The sequence below is a fragment of the Ambystoma mexicanum genome, chromosome 1q (assembly GCF_040938575.1).
Source record: "Ambystoma mexicanum isolate Mex_15411 chromosome 1q, UKY_AmexF1_1, whole genome shotgun sequence".
NCBI lineage: Eukaryota > Metazoa > Chordata > Amphibia > Caudata > Ambystomatidae > Ambystoma > Ambystoma mexicanum.
This window is the reverse complement of record NC_090922.1, coordinates 248,395,738-248,416,317: the sequence shown is the minus strand read 5'-3', so window position 1 is coordinate 248,416,317 and position 20,580 is coordinate 248,395,738. Positions and strand designations below refer to the sequence as shown.

Here is a 20,580-nt window from a genome sequence, read left to right as displayed (position 1 = left end):
GGAGAAACATAGAAAATGCAAACTTTGATGTGAAAGGGTCATGTGGATTTATTAGCGGATTTGTTCAGGCAACAGATTGTAGCAGCAATGTCTATTGTTCAAGAAATGTCTTTGGAAGGTAAAGAAGGGGGCTTTAAAAGTCACTATGGTCCTTTGAAGTGGAAGAGGGCCTCTTCAAAATACTGTAGGTCTTCTCTTGGGTGATCAACAGAGTCAAGCTGGCTTCTAGACATTTTCCTGCGGTCAAGCAGGTGTCGAAGTGGGCGAGGCGAGATGAGCTCAAGTCAGCGATCGAAACGGGTCAAAACTATGGATCCTCTGGGTTGAGCCAGCTTTCGAGTTGGGTCATGATGATACTTCTGTTGGGTCTAGTGGGTCAAATGGGTGCTCAGGATGTGGTGAATAGGATGCTTCCACAGTGGCAAGCCGGTGCTCAAGTCATGGTGGTAGCACTCTTCACTGGGGTGAGATGGCGTTGAGACGCCTCAAAGAAGCAGGTAAGCAGTTTGAAGATCGTAGAGTGTCAAAAGAAATACCGCAGGTCCTGTGGCAAGTGAGTCGAACATGGCCACTGCCATTTGTCTTGAGACAGTAAACAGTGTCCAAGCTGCTTCTGGACTTCGTGGTTTCAGGGAGGCCCAATCCAAGGGCCCCATAACAAAATGTTTTCTTCAGTACTGCACTTCCACTGCAGGAAACTGTTTGCTACACACAGGGGTTCCTTCACAACCAGTGAGAAGGATCCTGGTTATAGTGCACAGACAGTCGAGAGGCCTTGGTCCACATCATTTAACCTCCACTGTTCCCTGGGCATGGTTTTGCCTCTGCCTTGGAGACCTTGTGTCTTCACCTCTCTGGCAGAGGACTTTGAAATAGACTGTTTTCCCAACAGAGGTGCAATGAATCGGTCTTCTTGTCTTTAGAATTCAAAGATTAATCAACTGAGAATGGAGTTTCCCCTCCTTTTAAAAGCCTGATGTCACACAGGATTGGGCCAATGCTCCAATGTAGGCTTTTGTACAGTGGCCCTTTGCCTTCTTACATCATACCCAGAAATCCTTTTCTGCAGGAAATAGGGAGGACAGGGAGTTGTAGGGAGCCCTAGCAGAGCCCAAGATGGCAGAACCCCTCTCTCAGACTACATTTCACCTCTCCTCTGTCTACTATAACTCTCCCTGCCTTTGAAGCACCAACTCCCAGGTGAACGTCTGGGCAGGGTTTCTGCTCTGGTGTGGTGCCCTTCCTCCAGGGGTATCAGCCAAGTTCTGAGCCGACAAAAATGTTGAATCCAAAAATGCCGAATTTCGAGGGGCACATTACCCCACAATTATATGTGGGGGTGGTTAGGGTTATGAAAAATATAAGGAGAGTTTGGGGGGGGGGGGCTGCAGGGCGTCTCCACTGCATATCATTGCGAGAAATGTTTAAAAAGAAAAGCCATAAGGCTAATAAACATCAACCCTGTCATATCTTCGCACTGCTCACTAAACCGACACTGATATGACATGACATTGTTGGGCTTGTATATTTATGTGACCCTAGCAGCCATAATCCCACAATCAGTCATGGCTTGTTTTTTACAGTTTAACGTGCCATCAGGTTGACTAGGTTACACAATTATTATAATTTGAATCAGAGGTGCAGACAATAAAAACACCTCTGACTACTGTTAGTTTGTGTTCCAGCAGCTGTCAGAAATGAACATGATCTTTGAACATGCCCCGTTCCTACTGCAGGGCTGGTGCTGAGGGTGCTAGTTCAATGCCACTTTATGTGTAGTACGTTGCCATTATCGGGGGAATAACGCGGGAATGGAGAGAGAGTGAAAAAAAAGGAATTTAACTTCTGCAGTGATGTCGTCTCCTAGGCAGGGGCTAACGGGTCTCTGTAAAGGTCATGGCTAGGGTGCCCCAAAGAAACCTGTTGGTGCAACATGTACAAAGGCCACAGCCAAAGGGCGTAGCTTCTGGCCATTGCCAAAGGCCATGGCTAGTGGGCTCCAATGAAACCTATTGGTGCAACATCTACGGTGCCTAGAGGGTCCAAAAAGAATCCTATTGGTGTAACATGTACAGTGGTCACGGCTGAAGGCCATGGCCAATGGACATGGTTAAGGGCCATGGCTAGTGAGCTGCAAAGAAACCTATTAGTGCATGTACAGTGTTCACAGCCGAAGGCCATGGCTATTGGGCTCAGAAGAAACCTATTGATGTAACCTGTACAGTGTCCACGGCTGAAGGCCATGGCTAGTGGGCACCAAAGAAACCTATTGGTGCAACATGTACAATGTCCACGGCAGCCCCAAAGAAACAATAGTATAACAAAAACTTGAAATTCAGTGAAAAAACCTTGGGTCAGAAAGAGTTAAGGCAGTGGTAATCAAACTGTGGGGCGCGCCCCCACAGGGGTCCGCGGCCGCATCCCTGTGGGACTGTGAGAGCCCAGAAAGAAATGTAAAAAAAAGGATATATATATTTTTTTTTAGATTGGAAGTAATGGGCAGGGGTGGCTTACATGGTCGGGCTGAAGCATGAAACTGTCTCAGGCACCAATGAAAAAGTGGCCCGCAGTTGTAAATGGATATTCATTCCTTTAGTCACAGACTGTTTGAATAGTACCCAAGGGGGTGCTTTGTGTTAAAATGTAAGTAAATTGTGATATTTAAAGAGTATTTATTCAGTAACAATGGTCAAAATTACTAACTGCATGATGAAGTAACTAATCAAACTGGCCCACATTGGCCAAAAAGGTCGCCCATTTTGACTGGCCCACACTAGCATTTTGCATTTTTGCTACAGGCATTACCCTATTGCCCTATAGGGCAGTCCGAGCCTGGCGGCTCATCCATAATGGCGAGGGGGTGCCCACCCAGTGACCCCCTAACCCATTATGGAGGAGCTAAGGAGCCAGCCCATAAAACAATGAGCACTCCCTCAGCTGCATTCTCCAGCTGAGGGAGTGCTCCTGGGCTGACTGAACTGTCAAAGGAAACACTATTTCCCTTTGACAGTTCAGTTTAGTTCCCCAGCCACACATGCTCACTGAGCCATACAAGTGCTGGGGTGTTTTGCTTCGCCAGCATTGCATAGCTCATTGGAAATGCTGGCTGGGGCACTGCATGTCTGTATGTGTGAGGGGGAGCTCCTGCGCCTCCTCGCACATACGGACAGAGCAGCCTGGAGCAGGGCGTTTCAGCCCCCACACGCAGCCTAATGCAGAAGGTACGTTTATGTTGATTTTATTTTATTTAAACGTGTATGGATGCGTGTATGCTTGCGTTATGAGTGAGTGTATGGTTATGGATGCTCGTGTGAATGATAGAGTGATTGCTGTATGAATGTGTGTGTGTGCTAGTTTGTTTTGGTCTGTTGAGCTGATTTTGGCAAGTGGTGGATAGAGGGGGGAAGGAGGGTTCTACAACAAAGGCATTTTAAAAATGCCTAAATTCCTTTGTTGCACAGTCCCCCTACCCACCTGTCAAAATCAGCTCTCCTTCTGAGGCGCTCTGGAGCCCAGGGGACAGGGATGGTTTTTTTTACACTAGATTTCTATCATAGATGTCCAGTCAAAAATACCATGCTTTCCCCCTTGGCACCCTAGCGCCTTGCATACACACGTAATCATATTGATTCTGTTAGGCCCAGTGAGGCCCAGTGAGGCCCAGGGGACAGGGATGGTATCTTTTTACTGGACATCTATCATAGATGTCCAGTAAAAAATGTCATGCCTGCCCCCTGGGCTCCCCAGCACCAATTGCAAACGGGTTGGCTATTTACCTTTTTTTTTTTAAAGTACAGCTCTACAATGCAACATTTCAACCCATTTTTTTCAAACTAATTCAAGGGGGGAAAACCCCCAAAATCCCCCGAAAGCCCCCAAAACCCCCCTTGATTGGTTCGGGCTCCCTCACTGCGCTCGGTCGCTATGGCATCTTTGGGGGAAATAGTTATGCCCCTCCACTTAAAAAATTCACCAGCAGCCACTGGCCCTCTGACTGTGTTGGGAACAGGATGGAGGGAGTAAAGGGACTGTGGTGGGAGCAGAATGGGCGGGAACCATGGGATAGTGGTGGGAGCAGGGTGGGGAGAGCCCAGGGTGTGTGATGGGGTGGGGAGAGCCCAGGGACTGGGTAGGAGTGGGATGATGGAGCCCAACGACTGTGATGTGAGCAGGTGGGGGAGCCCAGGGACTATACTGGAAGTATGGTGCGGTGACAGCACGCAACACATACTGTTCATTTGGCATTTTTGGGGGGGCCCGGCCTGCCCAAATTTTGCTCTAGGGTGTCCCCGGCCAAAAAAGTTTGAAGACCACTGAGTTAAGGTGATCAGATTCAACACAACATAACCCCTGAAATTCAGCAATCGCATTTCAAGCAAGTCCATCTTAACTATGCTCCCCCTGTTGCGAGCGTATGAGCAAGATGATGACATCACAGGTGACATCACTGATTACATCATAGATGACAACACTGATGGCATCACTTATTAAATCATGCATAACATCACTGATGTTACTGGTTTGGTTAATTACATTTTGAAAAGGGACAATTCTGTTTTTTTACATAACATGTATATATTTCATACTCACACAAGCACAGGTGATATTGAAAGCCACGCTTTGCAAGTACGCATTTCGGTTAATTTTCCAAACTGAGTGACTGTTTTGCTGGTTCTATGTCATTTCATCGCCTGCAATTTCATCCCTTGGCATTTTAACGTGTACATTCTAACGGAAACGCTCATCTTTTTTTGGGGGGGGGTTTACCCCCCAATCCGACTCCCCAACTTATTTGTAACTATTCCATACCCCCCAAACCCTTATCTGCCCTTTCCCATCCCCCCTAAAAAATTCAATGAGCATATTTGTTGTAATATACACGTTATAATGTCAGGGGATTAAATTGCAGGCGATGAAAAGACATTCCGTTTCCGTCAGTCTTGCAGCTGAGTCTTAGTATATTTTCATACTTCTGGGTTCCAGTTCTTCTGACAGTGTTTGAGCAATTCTCGCTTGTTGGTAGGCTTGCTCCGTTACTATTGTTTTTATGAATGTCCATAATGTTAGGACGCAAATACCAACTGAATGCTGAAATTAATTATGCCATCCCGCTGCAGCATTATTCACTCTTGCTTCATATTTAATGTTGCATCATAGCAGTTCCAGTATTTTTTGTCAATTCTGGGTTGTCTTCTTTGACCTCCTCTGTTTAACACACCAATCCAAGGGAGTTTGAAGTAATTTAATATCGCATTCATATTTGATTGGTAGTATTCTGAAGTTGCAATTTTTCCATAGTATGCAGACACATAATCTATTTGTACAAAGGCTAGTGCACGCAGTAATCTTATATTAAATGGAATTTCGAATCCGGAATCCGAAGAGTACTGTGCTTGGAGTCCACTCTTTTGTATTTTTTTCCACATGGATTGCTTGAAATGCTTGTATTTCGTTTTGACAAAATTTACTTTTCAGTGCATTTATTGTTTGCATTTCAAAGTCCATTTCCGCAGTTTGTGGATTACTTTCCCCTATTTCGTCCTTGATCACCTGATATAGTTCCTTGTATGTCTTTAGAGTTTTGTCTGGTGGTAGGCAATATAGCAATGGGCATAATGTGTTTTACACATATTTATGTATGGTGTATATTTGTTTGAAAGGCTGAGGGCATGTGGTTGAAAGTACCCTCTGCATGCCATGCATCCTTTAATTTCAGTAGATTTACATTTTCCTTTGTGCCAAATATTATATTGCAGCCTTCATTTTTTTTTCGTTGTCATAAACAAAGAAACATGCATTACTCAAACTCCTTTTTCATTTAATTGGGTATACTATGTTCTGGAAAGTTCTTTGCTGGCTTTGGCAGCGTATCTTTCTTGGCGTTTGATGCATGTTCTTCTTGTTAGCAATGTAATTGATGGTAACTGACCTGCCACATTGAAAGGGATTTTTTCTCATGTGTTTGCTATTACTTTACTCGTGCTCGCCTTTGTTATTCATTTCATGTATTCGCTCCTTTGCTTCTATTATTACCACATGGCTGTGTTACATGGTTTTCATTATTTTTCCTTTCATTATGATTGCTCGAGCAGTGCACTTTCTCGAATGATATAACGTACATTTGCACAAACTTTTTCACCATTCTGTTTTTCCTTTGTATACATAGTACCTCCTTCGATCAATTGTTTATTTCCTTTTTAGAGAGGTGATGTACTGTGCACCTTTATCCATTTGATATTTACTACAATAACAATGTCTGAGTTTAGCAATATTTTACCATTCGGCCTTTTAATATGAATAAATTTTCCTTGTGGACTATTAAAAGGGCACACCTACCTTTTAAAGCATACAGGGAATTCTGTGGCACGTTTCTCTTCCGTTCAATTCGTCTCGTGTCTGCTAATTGACATCCCACCTGTTTCACTCGTGCTGTGACAGGCTCCCTTGAACTCTGCACATTTCTTCTCTGCGTCTCAATTTCAGAATTCTCTTCCTTGTACGGGTCATACCTTTACAGATAAATCGTTCTATAAAGTGTTCAGTTACATTTTTGTTAACATGACTTGGGGAATGTAGATATTTTCACACCTTTCAGTGTATTTATTTAATGACAACACATTCACCACAGCCTTTTCCCAGTTACTTTTTGTCAAGACTACATTCTTTCTGGGACAGTTTCACATGGAACCGCTGTGCCTTGGTGATTCACTTCCGGAATTCACACTCATCTCACCCATGTGCCCCCTCTCCCGCTCCCCTTTTGGCGATGATGTGTCTGTCTCCCCAATCTATTCTTGGTGGACTACTGCATGTCACTGGGTGCTTGGTGTCACCTCACCAGACCGTGTACCATTGTGTCTGCATCCCAAGGTCCAGGAACACAGTATTCCATAAGGCCATTGTTCACCTTTGGTTGCCAGATGTTCCGCTTTGTGGTGGTGTATACTCCACTTTACGCCCGGCATGACAAGTTGGCCAATGTGTTCATGTTGGTCCTCCAGTGTGTCTTATTGGTTACGACACTGGGGAGTGCATGTACTCTGTGAGAGTTGTGTTGAGTCAGAAGCAGGAGTCAGACTCTTTGAGGACTTTTCTAAATAACTTTTATGAAATAAGAAAACTGCCTAGCTTTCCTTATTCTAAAGAGGTTTCCCTACCTGTCTTAAGGAACTAAAGGTGCTTGTCTGTTTTCAGGAAGTCCCAAAGAAAGAAAAGTCCTCCAAAGCTAGTTCTATCCTGACCCTACCACTAAGAACAATTTCAGGGGCTTGACTTGATTCTATGTGCCAGTCTTTCCGATGGTCCCTTTGTATCAATGTCTTTTTATTTGGTTAGTATTTATCCCGTAGGACCTTCATTAATAGTCTCTTGTTACTTCTTTCATCAGTAATTGTAATTCCTTCACAACACTCTGGAGTTTGATATTCTCTTTGGTGAAGTAATTATGGTAACCTTCCTCGAGATACTTCCTCACTTGTTGGTTGGGATTTTTAGGACACATGCAGTCTGTTGATCCAGGCTTTTTCAACTTGCCTGGGGTTTTGTTCCTCTTTGTATTTCCCACTTGTGGATTCTCTCTTGATTTCCACTTTCTGCACTTGTCTTTGCAGCGTCTTGCTCATATAATATCTTCCCTTTGGTATTCAATTTTGATTTTGAATCTTCATAGACTTTTAAGCCAGGGTTACTCAGTCCCTCTTTCTCGGTTTTACACAGTTCCAGTTACATAGGTTTATGTTAAGAAAATCTTCATAAAGACTTGGATGAGTTCCTTCTATTGTCTATTGCCCCGGCCACCTCCGCTTCTCCCGTTTTCCCCGTTACCTCTCTGCCGGTTGGAGAACTTTGTGGGCTCTTGCGTTCACTGGGGTGATCTTTGGTGCTTGGTCTCTACTTCTTTCACTTTGTCGCACCCTCGTCCTCAGCTGTCCTTCTGCCATACATGCATTGTGTTGCTGGGAAGCTGCTCGCATTCCCATTGCCTCTCTGCTTCTCTGTGTTCATTGGTCACCTGTTCTCGGCTTCCCTTATGCCCCATACGGGCTCCACCGTTCAGAAGCTGCTCACTCTTCCAGTTGCCTTCCTGGGTGGTCTCGGAAAGTTCTGTTGGGTGCCCTGCCCACCACAGTCTGGGTGTGGTCTCGCCAACACCTGCTGCGAGACTCTGTTTCCTTCCTTACAGCTGTTCTCTCGTTGTAGGATATGAAAGGTCTCTAGCGTCACACTATGGCATTCAGCCGCTCTTCGAAAGTCGCAGTCTCCACAACTTTTCTCTAGTTCGCCTCATCCAGTCGCGCTCACGTCAGGGAGCTTCTCCTGCATATGGTACTCTCTGCTTCTCCAGCATTCACCACTTGTCCCAGTTAAGTATGTGTTTTCTCTTAAAGAGATATTCTCATTTCCCTGTTCAGAACAGCATGTTCAAGCATTACTTTCAGCCAAACGGGTGTATGATACGTTACTCTTTGTAACAATTAGTCCCATGTAGATTACTAGACTGGGTGGCATAGGGAGTTCTGCACAGGAACGAGAGTCATTGTCCCCTAAGGGGGAGTCTTTCCCAGTGAGGTCCCACTTTCCCAGACCCCTAGGGAGGGTTTTGCCAAGCATGCTCACCTCCCTATCCTCAATGTGGGAGGCTCCCCCCTGGGGAGAAGGGACGAATACCTTTGATTTGTCACAGTGTATTGTAGTTGTGTCACAATGTGTCTTGCGCAATTGATCATTGTGGGCGTGGCATGCAAACGTCTGGTAATGTGTGTCATGTCATGTAAGGCGATTGTGTGGTGGTGTGGGTGTTCATGTAGATTCTGGTGCTGAGTGCTACATGGTGGTTTGTGTACTGCTGTGTGCAATTGAGTTCCATTTCGTAGATTTACAAACCAGAGGGCGGGGTTGGTGTGGGGCAGGGGGGGTTTGGGGGTGCGGGGGGGGGGGGGGGGGTGTGTGTGTGTGTGTGTGTGTGTGTGTGTGTGTGTGTGTGTGTGTGTGTGTGTGTGTGTGTGTGTGTGTGTGTGTGTGTGTGTGTGTGTGTGTGTGTGTGTGTGTGTGTGTGTGTGTGTGTGTGTGTGCGTGCGTGCGTGCGTGCGTGCGTGTGTGTGTGTGTTATTTGCTTTGCCGGATGTTTATTTCCTTGGGTGTCTCAGGCAGGTGAGTGTGTGCAGGCCATGTGTGTGGCACTTGTTATCCGCTCATCACTGACACCATCACATGTGCGGTCACTGTTTCTTTCTGACAATGCGTGCTTATGCAAAGAAGCTGTAGACTATCCGCCCCCTTACTCATGCTGCTGTCACAGTTGTCTGCCCCCAGTTTGGTAGCCTGGCTTGTGGCTCTGCCCTGAGGTCAGGCACATGGTCTGCATATATACCTTTGTGCACTGCATTGTTATGCAGGATGCAACAGGCATGTATGATGTTGTACATGACGTGTGGCCTGTACATGAGAAAACTCCCCCGAGTGGTCTAGACATCTGAATCCTGAATTCAGGAGGCATATGGACCACTCAATGATGCCCCCGGTGGCCCTGTGTACCATATTGTACCTTTCTGCTGCGTTTTGGAAGGCTGCCTGTAGGGTGTCATTAGGTAGGGCTGCAGTGGATAACCAGAATCTTGGAGAAGTGCATGAATGGCGTCATTGCTCATTGGGTGTTCCTTCATGTGTGTGGTGTTGGATGCATGCTAGTTGCCTTTGTGTGGACCCAGTGTTGTCACACATCTGTTGCGATGGTCATGTGCCTGTGCGCCAGTGTGTGGATGTGTGGATGGTTCCATGTGATAATTTTGCCGCAAAAATATCTCCATACAAAAATATTGCCATATTTTTGCGGCAAAATTCACAATGGACCCTGCGGGGGACACCACCGCAACCCCCGCATCCCTTTTTAATGTGTGGGGGACACACCAGCTCCCACATAACATCCCCAATAAAAATATGCCTATGGCGAACCAAACGGCCATATTTACGGCGATATTTTTGTCGGGATATTATTACCTGATACCGTGTGGATGTGTGTGTGTGGTGGAAGGCGGTGGGAGTTGCAGTGCTTACCTATCAGCCACATGTCCCCAGAGGGTACAGCTTCCAACTGCGCACAAATGCTGTAAACCTGGAATATGTGGTTGTCATGGACGGAGCCCTGGAAATTTGCATTCATGTCCATGAACAATTGGGTGTTGAGGGAGTGCCGGCGGTGCCGGTTCCAGTACATGTGTGCTTGGTCCTGGAGGGGCATAGGGTGTCATGAGTGCAGTCAATGGCACTGATGACCCAGAGGGAATGGGTACGCTGAATAAAATGTGCGAGCCACCTGTCTCTTTTCTTCCTGGGTCAAGGGCATGTGGACATTGCGTAGGCTGCACGATATGATGCACGCCACGACCTGGTGCAGGACACATGACTGCATTGCCGGGGAAAGGCATTGGCAAAGAAGCGCAGTGCGGCCAGGAGCTGCACATGTGCCCCGATGGCATCTGACCGTGTAGTGGTGGGGTGCAAAGCACCCTCCCGCTCCTGCAAAATAGACATGCAGAAGGAAGCAATACCTTACATAGACCTCTTCATCGGACATGCTGAAGAGGGTGACCCTGGTGTGGAAAACCTGCTCCCTCCATCTCCTCCTCCTCGGCTGGGTGCGGCTGCAACAGCAGCGTTGTGTTATTGCTTTGTGTAGAGCGCTATCGACAAATTGCAGGGATACATTTCCTGGGCTCGGGTGTGGAGTGGCAGTGGCCTTAATATAGGGACGTTTGATGTCATGTTGTGCATGCTGATGTGCATCGTCGCTGTTGTGGTTGGTTTGTTCTTGTTTGCATGGAATGTTCTGCAGCTGTGTGTGTGGGGGATCAGGTGTTTCTTGTTTGCTGGCATTGTGCATGGGGGTGTTGTGTATTTTTCAGGATGGTTGTATTGATTGCACATATGATGTGGCAGTTTGTGTGTTTGATGTGTTCTGTGGTGTGTTATGGGACGTGTGTTGGGTTTTGTGTATCCAGTCTCCTCTCTGGTGGCTTAGTGCTGATTGTGGATGTTGTGTATTTTCTGATAATTATTTTGCATTGCTCTTAATTGCTCTGTGTTTTTGGGGTTATTTCCGCCTTTCCGTCTTTGCCTAACATCCGCCTTGGACGGAAGTTCCACATTCTTTTTCTTGACTGCCACTTTTCTGTGTTTTTGTCGTTCAATGCACCTGGCTCAGTGGGGAGGATGATGAACTGTAGACAAAGCAGTGACTTTTTGTAGCCCTCTTAATACTACCTATCAGCCCGCCCACTCTGTCTGAGTGCTGTGTAATGGGTTGGGAAATCTAAAAGCCAACCGACAATGCAGGAGGCGGTGGCCACCAATTGACGGTTGGAATGGTGGGTTTCCCCTTGGACCCACCTTGTCACATGGACTCTTTCATGCATCGCTACACGTTGAAGGAACAGTCATAACTGGGCCTCCTTCTGGCATCATGTGACTGCTTTTTGGCATTATTTTATTATTTTATTTTCTAATGCAACAGATTTGTCTGACGTCAGCCAGACCTAAAAAGGAATGAACCCCTGATGTAGTTTATGGGCATTTGCATCTTGGCCACTGCAATGCAAGCAGTGGTTTACAAACAGTGGTGCCTGCACGGCACCTGCTTCATAAGTCAGGGATGCACTGAGGATTGCTATGTCTGACTTTCAAATGTTATGCATATATTATTTAAATCATAGACATGTATCCAATATATATTTCAAAACATTTATAACCTACTTGCAAAAAAATAATACATTGTATAATTATAAAAACACATGCATCACAGTTTAAAATATATTCTCTATAATTTAAAATCAGATGTATACATTTGTATAATTATATGATTTAGTATATAATTTACCATACATTTACCATTCACAATCTGAGATCTTACAACTATCCTCGAGCAGCTTAATAACTCTCGTGCCTCGGGGCCTGATGGGATCTGTAATTCTTTAGTGAAATTATCTCATAATCTATGGGCCCATGCTCTGCACCTGCTTTTCGACCACATAGGCACAAGCGGGATTATACCAGAGTCTTGACGCGAAGGCCATATATTACCGGTACACAAAAAGGGCTATGGAACGTGCCAGCTAATTACAGGATGCTAGCTATGCTAGATATTCCTGCCAAGATCTTTGCCAAAGTCCTTCATTTAGAATTAAATCAATGGATTAGTGATAACAACATCATCTCCGCCAACCAAGGGGGTTTCATTAAGAAGCCGTCTACTTCGCACAACTTAATAATCCTGGTGTCATCAGTCGAGAATCCTTGGACCTGCCTAAAGACCCCAGTGTGCCGTGCGTTCATTGACTTCTCTGCAGCATTTGACTCTGTTTTGCGGAATAAATTATGGCGAAAACTAGAGCAATGGAAAACCCCCCTGGCCTTCTAAAGATGTTAATGTTGTTGTATACCGATTCATCAGTAAAGATCGGATTGGATGCTGGCGGCAAACAGTTGAAATCTATGCCAACCCATCGCGGGGTAAAGCAGGAATTTATTGTTGCTGCCATACTTTTCAATTTATATCTTGCAGATCATGAAGTGTCCTTTAAGAACCTCCGAGCTAGCCCTGTAAAAATGGACCGTCATCAGGCTAGCTGGATGGCCTATGCTGATGAATTCATCCTAATAGATCAGACCCCTAAGGGGTTACAATGTCTACTCTCGGCTTTGGGCGAATACGCCCTGACAAATGGCCTATCTGTGAATATCCAAACAAGTAAGACAATGTTATTTTCCCCTACTCGCCAACGTAAGAAAGCAATTTGTAGCTTAAGCCGGCAACAACTGCAATGTATCACGTCTTATAAATACTTAGGCCACTATAGTGAGAACACCTTGAAATGGGCTGTGCAATGGGTGAAATTAAAGCAAAATGTAATAAAGCTATTAGAGCACTCAGTTATTCTATTGGCCGTCAGTGTAGTTTGTCCATCGCAACAGCTCTCTCTTGTTATGTTCCTCAAAGGTGCTTCAGATTCTCCTTTATGGTATTGAAATCTGGGGCCACCAGTATTTAGCCGCATTAAAAAATTTTGAAGGGTTAATGTTGCGCACTCTGTTTCGTATGCCTCAGGCATTGCCTATTTAGTATCTTTACTTAAACTTCGAAATGAATGGTATCATGTACGACTTTAAGTTGAAAACGGTTATGTTCTATGAACACATGCACTTGAATGATGGTGAGCTTTCTTGGTGCATTTTTAGCTCTTGACAATTGTAAGACCATGGGGACTCTAGGTATATTGTCCTCCAATTATACTAAGTGGAATGCCGGATGCCTTAAACACAATCTGCACGGGGAAGCTTATGTGGTAAAAACACGACTGAAAGCAAAATTGATGAAGATGAGTAAAGAACAAAATTTAGTTACTCTTTACACCAAATGTCAAAGTGCGCTTTATTGTGATTATGTATGCAATCATCTGGTAAAACCCTCCTACATCACCGCCTATCCGAACAGAGCAATCATAAGACAGTGGGCCTCATTACAAGTCCGGCGGTAACCCTGTCGGTGCTGCCGGTGGATTGTCGCCGGACTTGCAATATTTACCAGCGCCTGACCTGCCGGAATCACTGGGGGATTACGACCCCGGCGATCCGGGAAGTCAGGCGCCGGTAAATTATTAATCCCCACTCCCATAAGACTCAATGGGAATGGGAATGATGGAAGCACCAGCACCGTTAATAACGGTGCTGGTGCTTCCGTGAAAGTCCACGGGCGAGTGTCGTTCCGCCCGCCAGGTCTGATCTGGCGGTCGGAACGGCACCCACCTGCAGCCTCGTAGTGTGCTGGTCCGGTAACGATGCCGGTAGGGTTACCGGCACCGTTGTTACCGGACCGGCACACTTGTAATGAGGCCCACTAGCTATTACTGAAATGTAACATTAGTGAGGCTTTAGCCACTAAAGGAGCGCCACTCTACGAGAAGCACGAGTTTGTCACCTATGTGGTATACAAGTCATTGAAACGCTAGAGCACCTCTTGATTGAGTGTGAGAGTTTACAACTACTACGATCTAGCTACCTTAAATCCTAAGATAACAACTGTAATTGTAATGACTTGTCTGTTCTCTTGTATATGTTCTTCGAAGATAATGATCACAATCTAGTTTTTCACATGATGAAGATGTACTGGAAATGTACCGAAATTCTTTAAATCTTATCATTTTGCGCTCAAGCTTCCCAGTAACTAATCGTAGTTAAGTACCATGCATCCCAGGTGCCGCAACCATGATCTCCCCTGCTCATTGTGTGTCCTATCCCCCGTTTAATTGTTTGTCTACTAGCTAATACCCCAGTCCTATCACCCTCCCTTCACCATAACCCTACCACTTTCATAACCACAGACATGGTCTGGCAACACCCTGGCAGGGTCACAACAGGCCACTTCTAGGACAAGGTCAGGCACTGTAGGGCCACTTTAGTGGTGATGGGCGCCGTAAGAATATTGAATAACATAACATGGTTGGGAACTTTTCAATTATGCAAAGTGCTGCCGGAAGAAAAGAAATGCATCATTGCGCATCTCCTCTTGGCGCGCAGCCGCTGAACTGTGTTTTTACGGGTATTTGAGAACCAAAGATCCAGTACGTTTTCATTTGTAATTTGCAGTGCTGTGCATTATTGGTATCATTCAATCACAATAATCACTTCCCCTTTTTCAGCACGTGCGGGTCCTACCCTCCCCAGAGCTGCGTCTTCGGCCAAGTGCTCAACGTGGGAGCTATTCTTGGTAGGTAATATGTGTCCCTGCGGTGGGGCGTGTGTGTGTGTGTGTGTGTGAGGGTGGTCCAAGAAGAAGGCATGGGTGCATCCTTCAGATAGAAGCTTCCACGAATGTTGTCAAGTCCGGGTTGGGTGATTTCTTAGGTGACCATTGGATCTTTGGGAATGCAGTGTCCATTACTACGTTTTTGCTCGAAATGGAAGGGCAGAGGATGAACTGTCATGATCTTGATATTCAGGGAAATGAAATCACGTTACTGATGCTTTTTTACGGTTTTATTTTTTAACCCTCTTCATCACTTGTCAAAACAGTCCCTATTCTGACAATTGTGGAAAAAAGCTGAATATCGTGGACTTTTTCTCAACAGCGAATGTGCGTATGACTTAAGGGAAATCATTGAAAGCATATGTTTAGTGTGAATCTGCCATCTATGTAATGTATTGGTCTTGCATTAAGAAATAATGCCACGTTGCAAGGGCAGTAGCTGCTGGTAACAGCCTTCCGTCCAAGTAAGGTTACCAGTTGGTAAGGGCCTGAGCAGTGCGTTCTATGATGCCTGATGGCTGGCTCCCCCACCAGCCATCTTCCCCTCACCCGACCCCGCTTTTTAAAAACAAATCCTTGCCCCCACTCCCACTTACCTGTTTGCTGCTATGGCGAGTCCCGCCGCCTCAGCGGCTGCTGCTGCTCCCATTCCCACTCTGTCGGCCATGGACATGGGAGAGGGGCTCCATACGGAGCCCTGAGTTCCTAATCCATGGCGACCATGTTGTTAGAGTATTCGCTCTCTGTGAACGGGACGCTGCGAGGGGTCCCGCGCACAGAAAGAAAATACTTTGCACTTTAAAAAAAAAAGACATTAGCACCCACATAGAATTCTACACGGGTGCTAATGGTGATATGCCTCTCAGTGGCTGGGCCCACCCTGTGGGTAACGGCGCGCCACCCTCGTTAAGGGACGCCTGCTTCGCTCGGCCCTTCACTTGGGCAGCGGGCCTTTGCACACAGGGTGGGCGCGCCACTGGGGGCATATCGCCTCATTATAGCGCTTTGCCACTGAATTGCATGTAATGCAAATATCACCGTTCCAATGTGCTTCTAGAAAAGAAAAGAAGAAACGGCACACACAGAATTTAGGATCTGCATTGTTTGTTTTGGGCTCTGATGAGAGAGAGCGCCCTGTAGTGAGGTGGCGGTTCATGGTATTACATAACCCGGCATGAATGTCCCTCAAGTGAAAATATTGGGTGAGAGGGAGCGGGTTGCAACTGGATAACCAGGCTCTACCATGACATGACATGAAGTCCCACATTATCAAAGGTAGCCTCACCTGCAAAATATCCCAACTCCAGCAGTGCCTTCAGAAGCGCATGGAGTTCTTTTTTTATTTAGGTGTCTGATTACAAAGAACACCTTTCCCACCATATGCAGAGCATATTATTTAAGAAAATCAAGTGTTTCAAGTTCATGATATCAAACATAGTCAATCCCAGTTACATACATCTTAAAAAAGGGCACTTATTTTCCAATTCCACCCAAAGATGAAATGCTGCAGTGATAACAGTTGAAACCTTTGCCCAATATAAAAAGGCCCACAACTGTTGAGTTTGAATGTTCACCATATTGCTTACAAATTTACTGTGTGCTTTCCTATACTTAGCTGCTAAATGAGCACAAGAGGTTAAGAGATGGCGTGGTATTTCCGCTTATAACAAGTATAAACCACAAATCCTTAAATGGTCGGGGCGTTTAGCCAACGCGCCCAAACATTCATTAGTCGGTAGTTCATTACAGCGAAGTCTCATAATAAATCGTCTGATCTTCTCATTTTTAAGCCTAACGATGCAACTAAAGAGATTATCAACAGGAAAACGTTGTCAAATAGAATCCTGAAAAGTAGATTTGCTGAAGAGTTTACGAATTTGATTTGTATTCAGTCGGACCATGAAATGCTTGACAGGATGTATGGTAAAGAGGAACCAGTGATGATATAGATGCTGACTGGTAGTATGGTTTCTAGTGCCCTTGTGGTCAGGTATGAGAGCACATACTACTCTGGGCAAACAGGGTCTCCTGACAGCTTTCTCTTGCCCACCTAGTGGTGCGTGTGGTTGAGTAGCCGCGTTGACTCCTGGACGAGGAGATGGGCCAGCAACTTTCCAGGACATCCCCCTGTCCTTGCTTCAGGGGTGTGGTTCAAGTTCAACCATCTGGGTGTGTCTGGTCCTGGCAACTGCAGCGCTCGCTCTCAGAGTCAGACATACGCAGTGACCACATATGGCAACATCCGTGTACCACTCATCCTCATAGAGCACAACATAGGGCTGTTGGACGCAGTATTGGATTTTCACATCGGTTCCCTGAACGCACACCCATAGGGTACAGCAAGATGAACCTCACTGACATCCTACACAAAAAAGGAGGGGACTCACACAGGGAACAGGGGGTCCTTGGGCATCCTCACCCTTGCGAAGTTTAACACTTTGCCATAACATGTTCACAGCTTCTTTCCCGAAGAGATATGTGTTGGCCACTCCAACCAAAAAAATCTGTTCACCAAGCCGAAACACAGTTAATAATATAGGTGCCTCTCACCAGAGGTGCAGCCTAGGGCTTTTAATTTCACAGTGGCAGCCTAGAATGATAGTGGCGATATTGAGGAAAGGCAGAGGACTATGGGATGAGCCACAACATAGCAGTCCTTACACAGTGACTCAGAGCTCTGCCGAGCATGGTGAGCTGTATAGCCATTGGAGGAGAAAATTTGCCCTGCGGGCTATTTTAAAGTTGGACAGGATGCTAGTTGCTCTCAGATCCAGGGGCAAGTAATCCATGGAAAGGATGGCAGGTAGGCCAAGACATGAATCTGGATGTGTGGCAGAGGTGATTGGGGGGACTGTGAGCCATTGATGGGTTATCCTGAAGAGGGGTGGATAAAGGTGTGTGGGGGGGGGGATAGTTTGCACTGTGTTGGAGAGGCAAGACTATTGATTGGTTAATACACTAGGGTGAAAAATATGTATAGAGTCCAGTGGCATGCTTTAGGAAAGCCTGTCTAATGCATCAAGAAGGACGTAGGAGAGGTTTTAGACAAGTTGAAGAAAGCATGGGTGGTGAACTTCCTATTAAGTTGGAAAACGCAGGATGGTAAACTGATGAGAAGGTGTTTACATTTATAGAGGGCTGATGCATTGGATGCGGAGCCTTTAAGTAGAAGGGCAACGACTGCAGTCTTAAAATAGGGAAGGTAAGCGAAAGTGAGGAGTGAATTGTTAAAGAGCCAAAATAGATGGTGTATTCTAAAAAGAAAGAGGCATCTGGAGATGTGAGAGGAAAAGGGGAAGGGAGTGGGCCAAGATGAGGGTGTGGTCGATTTCAGGGAAGGAGACGTGAAGGAGAGTTGAGAAGGTGAAATGGAGTAGTAAGGAAAGGGGGACAACCAGCACTTGCTTTACTGTTTTCCATCCAATGTGCCTTTGACAGACAATCAGCTGTTACAAAATAACCTGATTTCTCCCATAGGTAAGTCCACCTCCTGACTATGAGAAATTAAGGCACCTCCCTGGTATTGCCTCACACTGGAGTTCTCCAGGTAGGCAGAAGTATGGGATCTTGCAGCTTCAATTCACAAGGAGATGCTGTTTCACTGACCAATGTTACAGGGGTTGTCCTGTCCTGGGGCATGTGTCACTAAGCCCAGTGATTTATAAATAAAAAAAAGAACTCAGAAGCTGGCATTGGCCAGAAGCCAAGAGGACCATGGGGTCTGATGCTCGGGTGACCCCAAAAATAATCTATCTGACTTTCTTGCTTTGTTTCTCATCATGGTGTGCCATTGCTTTTCCCAAGTTGGGGTAGTGATGCCGTGTCAGCTTAAACCCACTGTGATGAATCGCGGGTATATGACTGCTCTCCCCAATGGGGAGCCCCCCTTTTGAGGCAAGTGAGGTGAGCTGCTCTGCAAGACCCTCCCTAGGGGAATGGGCAAGTGGAACCCAATGGGAGTGATTCCTCATGGGGGACAAGAACCCTTTTCTGATGAGGGAACCCCTAGCTCCAATAGCACATCTGCCTATATGGGACTGCCAGCTATGAAGACTGATTTGTCATCCTTATATTTAGCTTCCAGCAAAGTGCGAACAAACCAGCCATACAAAGAAAAAGGAAATGTCTCTTTAAAAAGAGACATGTACATTACTGGGACGAGTAGCTCTTGGGGAAAAGAGAGAGCATAGTAAGCAGGGGAATCCCCCTGACGTCATTACGCCTTGGAGAGGCAGAACAGGGCAAATTTGCAGAGCCCACAACTTTCAGATAGGCAAGAAATGCCAGATTGAGACGCCAGAGAGCTGAAGAATTCTGCAACGGTAGAACCGTTGCCCGAACAGGAGTCAAAGTCCCGCACCAGGTGGTGGTGTGACCACAGCTGCTTTGTGGTGGATGAAGGGTCCAGCTAATGACATCGAGAGCACTCGCGAATGGAGTGCTACAAGCTCCCTGCTACCCGTGTCCGTAGACGACATCCCGCTGCCACAGAGCCGAGAAAGAGATGCCAACGAGACCAGTTGCATAGAAGATAAATTGGGAAATAGAAGACACGACTGTGCACAGAGCCCCGCAAGGTTCCCCTGCGTCAGACGAGGTACCAGTGAGAATGGGAAAGGTGGGAGGCTGCAGCGGCAACATATGAGAAAGAGAGAAACTTTGCATAATCACACATGAAAGTCAAACATTAAATAAGCAAAATTGGAGTGCTACACAATATGTGAGGCATAACGCTGTATGGCAAGCTTCTAAAAAGTTGAAGTAAATACCCTGAGAGGAGGGGAGAAGCCCCCAGGTACAGATACAGAGCCGTAAGGAGAGGAGAGAGCCCACCACTCAGCAGTGTGACAAGCGTTATGAAAAGAGACTGTTAAGCAAACAGAATCAGAAAAGAGACAATCCACAACCAAGAACCCAGAAGAGAAGAGCCCATAGTTTGCATAAAGTCATACAAAACCCAGGGAAGATTAACCCTCAAGAATGAAAACACTATAAGGTGGAAGACAAGAGGGGGAGAAAGTATTCCAAGGAATATTGTCATAAGCCTGGCATTAAAGACACTACAAAGCCCACAATTATATGGGAAGAGCTATAGCAGCTCATGAGGGAAGTCTCAAGAGGCCATTAGGGAAGAGAACTGAAGGAGGCACCTATTTTAAACAGAGACATTTGGGTATCAATATCCTCAGGATATGAGAAAGGCGCTGGAAGCAAGGCAAAAAGAAAACAACCAAGAGAAGAGGGACATTCTTCTGGCCCCCTTTTGAGCTATTCACGTTTGTGGTAGGGTCAGGTAGAGTCAGGTTTAGGGAGGGAGGACAGTTACCTTTGGACTTCCTGATGACATACGAGCATCTTTAGATAGGTAGGGGGATCCCTTCAGTAATAGGGAAAGATCGGCCTTTTTTAACCTATAATTTAATTAAAAAGAAGGAACATGCCCTTAATGTGTATGACTCCTTCTTCCGGCCTTCCACACCTCTTAGCACGTAAGACTGCCGCGTGACTGCGGTAGCCCTATGATGGTTCTAGCCCCTCGACCCTGACTCAGATGTTTGAAATGGGCACAGGAAAACCTTTCCTATGCAAGCCAAGTCAACAGAGATGCTCAGCAAGTCTGAGGGTGCGCAGAACACGAGTAAGAGAGGCCTGAGCAAAGACCGCGGGCGTGCACTGCTGCAACTAGTGATAGCAAAGATGGCAATCTGGAGGCCAAGACCTAGATGGGAGCTGTTGAGGGCGGGGTCACACGACCCGAGTCCCACGAAACAGTTGGCTGATAG

General features: G+C 46.0%; 1 protein-coding gene across 1 annotated transcript in view; it reads left to right on the top strand.

The window, feature by feature from the left end:
* TMEM150B (transmembrane protein 150B) overlaps positions 1–20,580 on the top strand; it is a 61,592-nt gene that overhangs the window by 19,880 nt on the left and 21,132 nt on the right. The window contains exon 3 of the mRNA XM_069638261.1: positions 14,691–14,758. Within this exon, the coding sequence (XP_069494362.1) occupies positions 14,691–14,758 (68 nt within the window). The remainder of the gene's footprint in view (positions 1–14,690; positions 14,759–20,580) is intronic.